This window comes from Oenanthe melanoleuca, chromosome 7, assembly GCF_029582105.1.
Source record: "Oenanthe melanoleuca isolate GR-GAL-2019-014 chromosome 7, OMel1.0, whole genome shotgun sequence".
Taxonomy (NCBI): domain Eukaryota; kingdom Metazoa; phylum Chordata; class Aves; order Passeriformes; family Muscicapidae; genus Oenanthe; species Oenanthe melanoleuca.
Window position 1 is genome coordinate 8,112,004 of NC_079341.1, and position 13,324 is coordinate 8,125,327.

A 13,324-nucleotide genomic window follows, 5' to 3' on the forward strand; every position below is an offset into this window, starting at 1 on the left:
GGTGTGAGCATCCTTGGCTTGCAAACCTGGTGTGAGCCCTGGAGATGGAGGGAAGGGTGTTATTGCTCAGGAGCAAAGGAGCTGTTTCATCTCCCCATTTCCCAAACCTTTCAGAATGCCCCTCCCTTGGTTACCTGGCTCTCTTGCAGGGTGGCTGGGCTGGCAACATGATGTGGCCATAAAGCCAAACAGGCAAAACCAAAACCCAAATAAGCAAATGTGAGATGAGCCTAATACAGGTGAGAGATGAGGAGGTGGAAGGAATGATGCTGTACATGCAGCTGGTGATAAATTGGAGACAACATCATGCTCTTCAAAACTTTTTGGGGAGAAAAGCCTGAAGCTAAGGGACAGTGGCAACAATAAGTGTAGACTAATTTTAGTGTTTTTAGGTTTAATATTTGAAGCTGTCAAACTGCAGCAGTAGGAGCCTCTAGAAAAGGCTCTGCTTGCATCCTGCCTCTGCTTCCCATAACTGGTGTCATGACAAAAGCTTGCCCTTCTATCAAGGAGCTGTGGTTGCCTGTGAAAAAAAGCACCATATAGCTATGTTGTCCAAAACAACTAATCATCTGTTTGCTATTATCAGCTGAAGCTCCTGAACTGTTGTAGAATAAAGAATCAAGTTTCTAAAAAGTACATTGAACCTGCAATGATTCTGCATCTTATGTAGACCTGCGAGTACATTTCTGTTTCTCATGCATGGTTTTTTTGCTGTAAATAATAAACAATATCCACTTTTGGATATATATAAACACTAAATATTTTACTAGATTCAATAATCTAACAAGGCTCTTGGTCTGTTGAACAGCTGTTTATTTCATGTAAAAATATGCCATGTTTGGATATCATATTTTTTCTTTAATTAGATTATGCACGTGTGCTTTTTATTTGGATTTTGCTTTTATGTCCTTTTTCAGATACTACTTGTTTAAGTTTTTCAAAGGGGAAAATGCTTAGTTTCCAGAGTACTTCATTCCACTAATTGAAAAAATGCAGTTGAAAGAAAATCTTTATTCTGTCTCAAAATTACTACTAAAGAAAACTAAATATAAGTAAAACATCCGCATTTCTCCAAAGTATATGTTGCTGCATGGCAGCAGAACACATCTGGATTCAAATTGCAGCCCAGGAGTTTCAGGGTCATGATATTCTGAGCTCCAGGAAAAGACATTTTTGGTACAGGAAATCTGTTGGTTCTTATTATATGACATGACACTTACTGGGTAAAGAAGACAGTGGGAAATAATTCTGCATATTCATGCACAAGTCCAGCTACACCCAAAGGATTAAAATGTTCAGTGTTTTATAAGGTTGTGAGATATCTTCTTACTGAGTAGGGACTGTGCCTTATGGTGCAATTATTGCCTAGGATTTCCCTTTTTCCTTTATCTTAGAGACATCTGCAGTCAAACCATGCCCTGATGTTGCATTGGTATTTTTTCAGTGGAGAATATTGCATTTTGTTCAATGAAGAAAGATAGCTACATTTCCCTAAAATTCTGTTATTTTGTTTTGACTTTGCTGTCTTTAGGAAAACTTCAAGATTATCTTTGCTTGTTCCTGGAAGAGGTCGAAGTAAGCCTCTGAGAAAAAGTTCCCATTTTTGCTTCTGTGGTTCTTTATATTCTGAAAAGTGAATGCTTCACCACTTATGGAACATTAGCACTTGGAGAGTTTTGGTTTTTTGTGGTTTTTTTTTATTTTTCCTTCCTGGGTGTGCAAAGGACAGATTGTAATTATTGTCAGTATTTAGTAGTTGTTTTTGTTTTTGTTTTTTTTTTCTTCCTCATTCTCAATTGTCTCTTTCTTTCTTTGCAGCTTTGCTCTGTCTGATGAAGCTTACAGGTCTTTAAGGGACCAGGACAAAGACCAATGCATCCTTATTACAGGAGAGAGTGGAGCTGGGAAAACAGGTAAGGAGCAGCTGGGATCTGACTGGAAAGCATTCATGGCTGTTCAGAGTCCTGCAAAGGGAAGCTGGAGCTGGTGAGAGTTGAGAAATGTCATTTTGGATGGCCATTGCAGAAAGTGAGGGCTGCCACACTTGTTGCTGCAGCTGTGGACTCACATAAAATACAGTTTTTTCAAATGTCACCATGTTCAAGTCCCATGTCATGTTAGTAAAGTGTCCTCATCAGTATCCAGAGTTGTACCAAAGTAATGCTGGCTTGTCACAGAGTATTGCAAGGGCCAGAAAGCATTTAGGCTATCCTGGTGGGGAACTTGAAGACATGGAAAACTGAATGCTCTGGGTTTCTACACTTGATACTTCCACTTGTCTCTCAATAAATAAATGCCTTTAAAACCTGGATTATGCTGTTTATCCAAGGAAAAAAAATAACTGTAGCTGATTACTTTGGAAATTTTATCAGCCTTTTGCACACTGTGCTCAGCTGCAATGCTAAGATTGGTTTGTGTGCCAGAACACTGAGTTTCTTAGGCAAAGCTGACATTTCCTTGAAAATGACTGCTAGTTTTAAAACTGGAAGTCTTAAAAACCAAGTGAGGATTGCATAACTGCAGTACATTTTAGGTAGACCTTAAAAAAAGAGAGAAGTCAGTTATTTTCAAAGATAGCAATTTAAAGCAGAGGTGACTTGGAAAAGAGACAGCGGGTAGGAAGGCATACATCTGTTTCCAAGGAATTTGAGAGATTTTTCCTTTGCATCCAAGAATATGTGGGGCTTTGTGTGCTTATTCTGAGCAAGACTCAAAGTAGGTTACAAGAAGTTGCTTTCCAAGACTTTTTGTGTATATATGAAGTGTAGGCATCATCTCTGGTGCTCTTTGATTAATGGCATCCAATTGAGAGGTCTTGTAATATAATCTTTATTTCCAGTTTGATGACAGGAAAACATGTTAAAAAAACCCCAAACTCTTATTACTATGAGTATTTGAGGTTCTGTCTAAAAGTTCAGACTTTAGCAAAGAGTCCTGTACTGGTGGTGCTTAATGTCTTGATTTCCTCATGAACTGTGAATTATCAAGCACCTCATACAACTGAGGTGCACATTTTATTGGTTTATTCATTTGAAAGGTGAATCAGAGGTTGAGTTGTTGAACTTCTCTATATGTAAATAGTAGATTTAGGTTTGTGTAGAGATTTTGACCATTCTGTCATTTTTATAGCCATATGGAAAATAATCTGAATTATTCCTTTTTTGTAAGGTAAGTACAGAATAGGGGGTGGAAAGGGTAGGAAGTTCCTGGGGTTAAGGAAACAAACTTCTTAGTACAGATACACTATGTAACTGTTTTAAATTTTTGGTAGCCAGAATATTTGACATTTTTGCTGTGGAAGAACTGAAACTGTACTGTCATCAGTTGGGTTTTTTATTTGCTTCCAATTTTGTCCTTGTTCCTCTGCATGTTTTTAATGTTAACTGATAGTAACATTGGGCAAGACAACATGGTGCATCACCAGAATGAGTGGTGTATTTAAATGTTTTGAAATGTTAGGGTGATAACTCCCTTCCTGATATCTTTCTTGGGCCAGAGTCCCTGATAAGAGAAAGAGCCTTTATTTTCTTCTGCTGATGTTCAAAGCCTGCACTGAAGTCCTTGTGTGTAAACTATTATAATGTTTTTTTTGCTGTTTTGGTGCATATTTCTCTCAGTGATTGAGTGCCTGTGCTTAAAGATGTTGACTGCTTTAGGAAATACTTCAAATTAAATAGTTTGGCAATTCCAAGCTCTGAAGGGAACAGAGTCAAAAATGAGAGCTGGGTTTGAGGCACAAATAAAGGAGATGGGAGCCTTCTCAACACACCTGTAGTTTTTGCTCCCTGCTTGCTTCTGTGTGCCAGGTTTCCTCAGTTGCCTCTACAAGAAGGGATAGTAATATAATGCTAACAAACAAATCTGGTTAAATAGGAAAACTCAACATCCAAGGGATAACTTCTCATCTCTTAATTCTTTCCTGAAAAGAGACCTTTAAATTTGTAACAGATCTCTGGAGATCTGTTACAAATGTAATGTAATGATTTTTTTTTTTTTTTTTAAATGACCACAGTCTTGAATTGATAGGAATTCCAGCTGTTAGTAATTATATTGTATATCAGTTGATACTGCCTCCAATTTCACTATCTTGCATTACAGTTACCATCACAGACTCTCTTTATAAACAAAAATCATTTTCCAGCTGCTTTTTCCTGACCACCAAAACCATAAGGGTTGAATGGATTATCTAATCTTTGTTTCTATCATGGATGATTGACACCCATGTGAGCCCAGCTTTGAGAGTCCAAAAATTGTTCCAGACTTTCTTAAAAGCCCTTTGAAATTAGTTTTATTGTTTAAATGAATGCTTCACTTTCTCTGCTGGTTTTACTTTCAAACTGCAGCACGTTATGTGATGTTGCAGTCACTCAGTTGCTTGTAGATCAGAGTTGTAATTACATGTGTGTAAGTGTTGTATGTTTGCACTTGTTGTGAATCTGCTGATATAAACTGATTGAATTTTGTGTCTTGAAACTGCCTGAGCCTGTTTGTTTTCAGGCTGGATTAAAACATTTCCAATGTGTCAGCAGGGGATAATGTTCTTCCCTTGAAGAATGCCTCTTCCTGAGGCTAAGTGAAAAAGGAGCAGGTAATGTGCTGTATCCAGTGGTGGCTTTTCTTTAGCTTGGGTAGAGCCCTAGGTGTTTGAATAAAGAGAATTGCTGGTGTATTGGCATGGGTCTCAGAGCAGGGTGTGCTCCTTCTGCATTTCCAGATGGTACAGCAATGCAGGAGAAAACTGAAATGAATGTGCTCACAGTTCCTGTCTGGCACTGAGAAAATGGGATGGAGATTTAGTCTGTAAAATCATATTACAGCCTTGTTGCCAATGCTTATCACTGTTTTGTTTGGCTCTCCCCCACAGAGGCAAGCAAACTTGTCATGTCATATGTGGCTGCTGTGTGTGGAAAAGGAGCAGAGGTTAATCAAGTAAAAGAACAGCTTTTGCAGTCAAACCCAGTCCTTGAAGGTAAGAACCTCACAGAATGTGTGTGAGCATGTTATCTGTGTGTGTGCTGGTGTGCCAGCTGGGCTGGTTTGGAAAAATATGTCTGGTGATGTTTCATTGTTATTTGGTGTCCAAAACCATAGGAGATGCTTTATGTGGATACATCTGCAGGGTTTTCTTCAGCTGTGTGTAGGTTTTCTTGAGAAGAAGATGGTTTCCCTGATGAAGGGAGAGCTCAGGAAGTTAGGTCACACTTCCCAGCCTCCTCCTGCTGCTCTCAGAGGGCTTACCCTTCCTTAACCCTGCCCTGGTGATGCTTGTCTGTATCAAAACACTTGACTTCAATCCCTCTGATTCATTTCCTTCCAAATCATATTATTATAGTCTCTAGTAAACAAACAAGCTCTGCAAGGCATTATTTCTCGTTTAGGAAAAAATTAAAAAGGGTGAAGAAATAGATCTTAGAAAAAACTAAGCCAATCCATATGCATGTCTCTTGTTCCCTGAGACTTATTGTTTCTTGGGTCTGGTGACTGTTGGCCTGTTTTTCCTGACAACTGCCATTCCTGCTCTCCCATAAAAGACTTTTTTTTTATTAGTAATTTTAATTTAAAGATGTTGGCTGCCAGAAACAGGATTTTTTTTTTTTTTTTTTTTTTTTTTTTTTTTTTAATTTTATTTTATTTTTATTTTTTTTTATTTCTGGAGATAGGATATATGATCCTCAAAGCTTGCAGCTCTGTCCCATTGTCTAATAATTGCCTTCAGAAGTTCCTTGGTTAACATTGACTTATTTAGATCTATTGTGTCGATTCCTGGCTCAGTGTTCCCCAGAATTTTCAAAGCTGTTGTGGTGCTGAGGCACAGTCATTTGTCAAAAGACAATTTTGCATTATGGCCAGATCATATGTGGTGTTTGTAAAGACTGTTGAGTGTCAACATTATGTTTATTGCCTTGCTTATGTGTGATGAATTGGAGTCTATAGGGGACTCTGCAAGTGAGAACAGAGGGAAAAGTGAAAAAAAAAAAAAATGAAAGGGAATGCAAGAAATTGGGCAGAGAGCAGCAGGGAGCTGGATGGTTAAAATGTGATCTTTGTACACAAAACAGAAATTGTAAGCAAAGTCTTGCAAAGAAAGGGTGAAATGTTGACATTTAAGAATAATAGAAGTGCTGGATCAGCCTTCCTTTGGCCATCAGCTGTGTTCCCCTTAAAGCTGAATGGGGGGATTGCAGCCCTGCATTGTTCTGGGTTCACAGAGAAGAGCTCTGTTGTTGTATCACTGTTCTGGAAGCAGATTTCAGATATAGACAGAAATGGCATGGTGGCTATGGAGGCTTTTCTTGCCAAAGCTAGATTGTTCCCCAGATTGGGTTTGATTTCTTGTTGCTTTGTGAAGCTTTGTTTTAATGCAAGAAGAATCAGCCAGGCTTACTGAGGAGTGCCTTATCATTTTAAGGTACTATTTGTTCTACTTGGTGTGCTGGTAATGCCTGTTTAGTTTTTTTGGAAGGTCAGACACTGTCTTATTCCATAAGGAATAAAAACTGAGCAAGCCTGGCTGCTTATATAGGTTTTAGACAGAAATTAAGCATTTGTGGTTAGATTTATTTTTCTTTGGGTATGTAGTTCTGTTTCAGTCAAACTGCAGTACAAGAAAATGACATAAATGTTACATATGCATAATTTATCTTATGGGATTATTTTTATTAAACTACAGTTGCTACTGTAAATTAACTTTTAGAAACAATGAACTTTAGGGAAAACCAAGGAATATGCCTCATGCTTTATAATGGAACATTTGTGCTTGGCTCCATGCAGTTATAAATGACTTTACTGTGCAGCACTGTGTTTAAGAAAATGCAGCTCAGAGATTTGGTTGTTGAAAAGATGATTTATTGCAGGGCATAAAGATTTTAAAAACAATTCTTTCACTTATCCTGGCCTTTAGGATCAACAAACTTTTCCTTTTGGCTCTAGTTCTTTGGTCAAGAATAGGTCTACTCATGCAAGTTTGTGAAAGCCTAAAGGCATGTATTTATTTCTGTCCAAAAACATTGACTTGACTTGATATTCAAATATATATATGCTATGTAAATAAATAGTGGTATAAATAAAGTCTCTTGTTGGAGACTGTACCTAATGATGGAGGGGACACTCCTGTTTGGCTCCCTGTGCTTGGACAATGAGTTTTAGAGCTCACATTGTCCCCCAGTCTGAGTTCTTGTCCTGTCCATGCTCTAAGATGGTGACTGTCCATCTGAATGTAGCCCTGGGAAGTCCTTTCCCAGGGAATTTTCATTGTCATAAAACTTCAGCTAAAGAAATTCAAACCAAACTATTCAGAGAGCTAGTTTAGGTCAAGCTGAAGACAAACTTTCATTGTAAATCTGACTGATTTCAGCTGATTAGTATTCAGCCTGAGGTAGGATTAATCAGTTGAAATGGTGTAAATAAATCCATTTCAAAGCACTGATTAAATTGTCCTATGCAAATAATAAGTGTCATTCTGTAATTTGCTCACTTCTGGCCTCCAGCTTTTGACATATTCTGGGAACTGGGATTCATTTCTTTCTCTGAAATGAAGAAGTATTTCCTGTATTTAAAGTTACTTGGATAATAAAATTACGAATTTGTTGATCCAAACCCCAAAGATATATGCTTAATATAGGTACAGTTTTGTTTTGGAACCATTTCCTCTTGTATATTTTTCTTGAGCTTTTTTAAACAAGGAAAGTGTTCAGACAAAACTTCTTTGGACTTCTGCAGGTTTTTGTAATTTGTGATCATGTCTGTCACACTCTGTCCCCAGGGACTGATGCCCATACAATGAAGAGGGCATTGTTTCTCAGAAATCTGTAATTCCTTTAAATGTATAAGCAGACCTAGGTATTTTAGCATTTAAATATTTTATTTACTGATAGATTTGCTTGTTGCATTTCTTTTTCTCTTTCTCCAGCTTTTGGAAATGCCAAAACTGTGCGGAATGACAACTCCTCTAGATTTGTAAGTATTTTCTTCACTCCTTTTCAAGGAGCCTGCTGTGCTGTTGGCTATTTCTGTTTTACCATCTATCAGCCATCAAGGCATCCATAATTTGGGAAGGAATAATTTGGGGAGCTTTCTTGTAGCTGTCAGAGGGCTGTGGTGTTTGAAGAAGGGAACTTCAGCAACAATCAGGATTTCATTTTGTGCACAGTGTGCTAGTAGGGCACTGTTAGTGATGCCTCTTAAAAGATGTTTCACCTCCTGGCCAGAAATCTTGTTGGTTTCTGATATGAGCATAGAGTTCAATTGAATATCAAAGTAGAGGCTAAAGAAGAAAAAGCAAAATTAGGATGTGGCAGCCTGTGACCGGATGAAAACATGATTACAGTGCAGCTGGATTCTTTAATTTTCTGGCACTGGTGGCTTTAGTGTCAGAGACCATGTGTCCAGCAACTGGTCTGCTTAGCAAGTAGATCTTTCCATTCCAATCTGGCTTCTCCAGTCAATGTGATCTTGTTTCCCATTAATTTTTTTTTTTTTTGTTAAAATTACTATTTTAGGTTTCCATTTACTTTCTATAATGTTTCAAAATGTGCTTACAATTTTAGTTTTAATATAATGTTATTTTTTTGCTTAAATTTTTTATAACCAACTGGTTGAATTAAACCTTTTTTTGGACATGAAACTGAATGAGAAATTATCTGAATTGACAGTTGAAAAAACCAGAAAAGTTGTTGTTAGTGTTGAGAGATTCAGATGTGTGAGTACTTACAGTTTCTCCTGAGAAAATCAGAAAGCTGAATACAACTCTGACATCTGCTCAGTTGTGTTCAGAGGAGTAATATTGTGAGATGTGTGAAGCTGACAAGAGAAGGAAAATCTGTGCACTGGGAGAATGGTGTGTTGTGAGTTAAAGCAAATGGTTAAAAGTGCTGGACATTGTGAGACTGGAGAGCTGGTTTTTTGTTTTTTTTTTTTTTTCCCACTTGGGAGATTTCCTTCCCTTCTAATAATTCTCAAGAGCTGATGATGTTCCACATCTGTGAATGCTCCTTCTGCAGCTCATTGCCTCTGATTGTGAACAGAGCAAAGGGTCTTCATCACAAGGGCAGGCCCAAAATTTGGGGCACCTGTAGAGATTTTTAACTTTTTTTTTTAATAGAAAGGCTAGGAAGACTGCAATTATCAGACATGATACTACAGAAATTATGAGCCCAGAAGTCTTTCCAGGACAAAGTGGAACTAACAACTATTTTGGCTTTCAAGTCTTTTGCTTATAAACACTGAGCTAAAAATACTTTTGGAAACACCCAGTTGTCCCAGTCCTTGGGAAATGAAAATTTAATTATCTGATTTAATTTTTTTATCTCTGAAATTCGAATCAGCTGTGAATTAGCCTTGAACAAGACAGTATGGGAATGAAAATAGAGTTTGAGTCAAACCAATCTTGACAAAATACACAGTAAATTAGAAAGTGCCTTTGAGCCAGTGTAAAGTGCTTGGTTTTTTATGTTCTATAATAAAAAGTAAAATGGAAAAAGAAACAAAACCCAATCTCTTCCTAAAGGCAGTGAATAAGGATGTATAAACATGAATAAGGAAGTAAAAAGGCATGCCTTTGTGCTGCTTTTGTCAAAGAATCTTAGGTTTGGGTTGGAAGGGACATTGAAGACCATCTCATTCCAAGCCCCTGCCGTGGGCAGGGACATGTTCCACTGGGCCAGGCTGCTCAGAGCCCTGACCTGCTGCAGTGCCTCAGCCCTCACTGTGCACAGCATCCTCTGTCCCAGGGTTTGGAATTTGGCTGAATTACTACCAGCAGCTTTTATCTTTCTCAACTCCCTTGCCAACATGAGCAGCACTCCTTTTGCCTTTTCTGCACAGTCTGTTTGCTCTGTCACTGTTCAAGGTGGCTGTTGGACACTGAGCACTTGTCAGATAAAATAAAATGCTCCAAAGACCACGGGTGATCCTCTGCCACGTGGGAAAGCCCAGCAGAAGTCGAGGAAACGCGCTGGGATTGAAATTGCTGTGTGGCCACAGCCTGTTAATTGTTGCCTGTGGCCTCCTGAGTTCTGAGGGAAGGAGTTCAGTGGGCAAATCCATCACTTTTACGAGGCAGGCACACGCCTGGGGACAGATGTCCCACTATTGCCAGCGCTGCTCCGGCTGCCTTGGTGCAGCCCCCAGAGCTCCAGCGAGGAGAGGAGGCTGCTGCACCATCACTCCTCCCTGCATCCCTCAGGGAATGGCCATGGAGGTGCCTCAGTGGCAGTTTGGTGTTCTTGGCACTCCCACGGATGTTTGTGCAATGTGCGTTTTCTTCGGAGAGCCGCAGAGACTCGGCGAGTTCCTGCCGTGCTTTACAGACCCCACTAAAGCTGTTCTCATAAAAATTATCTGTGATAATGCCTTACAAGATTTCAGTGATTCTCTGTTTTTCAAAAATCTGACAGGTCACTCTTCTAACCTTCCAACCAACTAACTTAATGTCTTGAGCACTTTTTATTAAATGGAAATTATAGTCTTAAAATCTGTTGCTTTCACAGGGAAAATACATGGATATTGAGTTTGATTTCAAGGGCGACCCACTTGGGGGAGTTATAAGCAACTGTGAGTATTACTTTTGGTATCAGCATATTCACAGATTAATATGTGATTAATATGTACAGAAAGGAGGATGGTTAAATTATTGAGAAGATCAGCTGTGTCAGCCTAATAGAATCTCTCTCCATCATGTGATAAATTCTGCTTTTTAATTTTATTGCTGTTGTGGTGCTGAATGATGTACCTTGGGGAAAGTGAAAACAGACTTGAAAAAGTAGGCATGAATATTGAATTTACTGTGCTGTTCCACAGGTACTGAGTGATGCTTGTGAATCTGCATATTGTCTCTGAAGCTGGTGGCAGATGCATATGATATCTGAGGGTCTTTTTATTCCTGAATCCTTGGAATCAGTTGTGTTACTAGGTTTGGTGGGTCATGTATTTATGGCAGATGCTGTCCTGTAATTTGCAGGGGTGATACAGGGTGTGCTGGGCATCACCATGAGATGAGTGTGTTCACTTGGAACCAAGGCCACCTGCACAAATTTATACACCTCCAAGTGCAGGAAAGAGTTTACAGTGAGAGGGGATGAGCAGCTGTTGAGTTTAGGGAGGCAAAGGTGGCCTTGAGCTCTTTTTATGACACCTGTAGCAGCTCAGAAATTCTGACCAGCTCTCTGTTGGGAAGAAGAAGGCTGGGAACTGAATGGCAGCCCAGAATGCTTTGCCTTGCTTTTCTTTTGAGGGTTTAAGTGCAGCTTTTAAAATAAATTCCTCCTCAGTGCTATATAAAGCCATATTTGTTTGGTTTTCTTATTTTTTAAGAGGGGAGGGAGAGGGCAGTGAGTGACTGTACTAGGTGTCACTGACCTAGCCATGACCTCTCTTTCCACTCAGCCAAATTCATTGCTGCTTCTAAAGATGGGACTTCTGACACCATTGGCAATTTACTGGTTGTGAAATAATGAGACTCACCAAAGGTGAACTGTACTGTCCATATATAACACAAACATTTTAAAAACACTGTGAGGAATTTTGCACATAAATGTATGTTTTGGCTTTTTTCAGAGGGCAGGCATTTTTTCTGGACCAGGTCATTTTTTTGAACTGTGCCTGAAGAGCCTGATTTTTGTGACAGAGTAGATCTTGAAACTCAACCACCATATGTGTGTTTATGGCTCTCTATTAGCTTTCACATTTGGCAGTCAACAAAATTAGAGGCCAAGCATAATATATTCATAATAATTAAATGTGAACATAAAGGTCCTAAAAGGCTGTTATTTGTTCCTTTTTGTTTCACTTTCAAAATATATACATAAAAATGAACCCTGCTTTGTGAGAGTGGACATTTAACCGTCTGTCTTTGAAAGTACTGCACTGAGTCATGTAATTAAAATATTGTGTCATATCAAAAGGCAATCCAAATAGTTCCTCTGTAGTTTATCTGCCCCATAAATCTCTGCATGGTGTAATTATAACATTACATGTAATTGTAGTGATGTGATGACATATGTATCAAAGGGCAGACATATTTTTGGATCTATGTAAAATATGCCTATTTTAGGCAATCTTTCTGTCTTGTCACATATAATAAATATCTAATAGCAAGGAGATTAATTTCCATTTAAGAATAAAGACCTGATGTGTAAGCCCTGTTGTGGAAAAGATGTTACTTGTTGAGCTATGAAATGCCTCATCCTTGGCAGGGCAAATACTGAGTTCCTGTAGCAGCATGTTAATGTAGCTCATCTTTGATTAAATGTTTGCAAAATTAGGTAGTCCATCCATCTCTCCTTAAAAGAGATTTTAAATTCTCTGCATTTTCAAAGTGAGTTGGTTGTGCTGCCTTAGATATTTTCCACACATCTGCAGCATTGCACTGCAACACAAACATTTCTTTTTCTGTGAGATTCTGAAGATACTGGGGACCAAATTTTTTTACACCACTCAGAATTTACTCTGGTTTCAGTCAAAATCAGGATTTGTCTTCATAATTCATCAAACATGAAGTCAAGTAGCACTGAAGTTTCCTATCCTTAAAAGGGAAAGTATGATTATGAAAATATTCATAAATATTCTTTGATTTCTGACCATCTGGTGGTTTGGTATTAATGTGATGTGGAGATGACATCATAATGCTTTAGTTAAACTTTAATGGTTGTTTCTGACCAGCTTGATTTCCAAACATCAGTTAAGGTAGTGGGCTTTTTATGCCACAGTTTATTTCACCAAGGTGTATTTCACACTGTGAGTGGCTTGGAGCAGACATGGCAAACATCTAGGTCATTTTGGTGGCAAGAATGGTTACCAAGATAAGCTACTAATTTTTCCAGGCTGGTGTGAAAACCCCAGCAGGGGTTTTCAAGTGTGCAGACAGTAGGGATGTCCAGCTGGCAGATCTGAAACATTCAATGTGCCATAAACAGAAGGGTTAATCTTTTGAGTAAAATCAGGATGGGAATAATGAAATGAAAGGGGTTTTTGGCATCTATAAATTCAGAACTGGTATGTACCTAAAGTGAAGATAATGTTGTGTTTGAACAGTGTAAAATCTGTGCAGTCTCATTTCATATCTTCCAACTGTGCTGGTTTCCAAGGGAATTGATATACTGTTACATCATCATCAACAGTCATGAAAGGAAACTGGGAATGGAGAATTTGAAATTATTGTGGTTTATGCAAACTTTAAGTATTTTTCTTCAGTCAGAAATTTTTTGCCCTTTGGAATTCAAGGCAGCAAGTGTTGTATTTGTTTGACCCACCAGCAGCAGGTGTGGGGGTGAGTAGGAGGGTGAAGAAGGCTGAGATGTGCTGTAAGCCTGAGCTGTTAGTCCTG

General features: G+C 38.6%; 1 protein-coding gene across 5 annotated transcripts in view; it reads left to right on the top strand.

The window, feature by feature from the left end:
* The window catches only part of MYO1B (myosin IB), a 100,869-nt gene that overhangs the window by 44,621 nt on the left and 42,924 nt on the right, over positions 1-13,324 (top strand). For all 5 annotated transcript variants that reach the window (XM_056496330.1, XM_056496326.1, XM_056496327.1 and 2 more), the window contains exons 4-7: positions 1,822-1,916; positions 4,868-4,972; positions 7,913-7,959; positions 10,491-10,554. In XM_056496330.1, the coding sequence (XP_056352305.1) occupies positions 1,822-1,916; positions 4,868-4,972; positions 7,913-7,959; positions 10,491-10,554 (311 nt within the window). The remainder of the gene's footprint in view (positions 1-1,821; positions 1,917-4,867; positions 4,973-7,912; positions 7,960-10,490; positions 10,555-13,324) is intronic.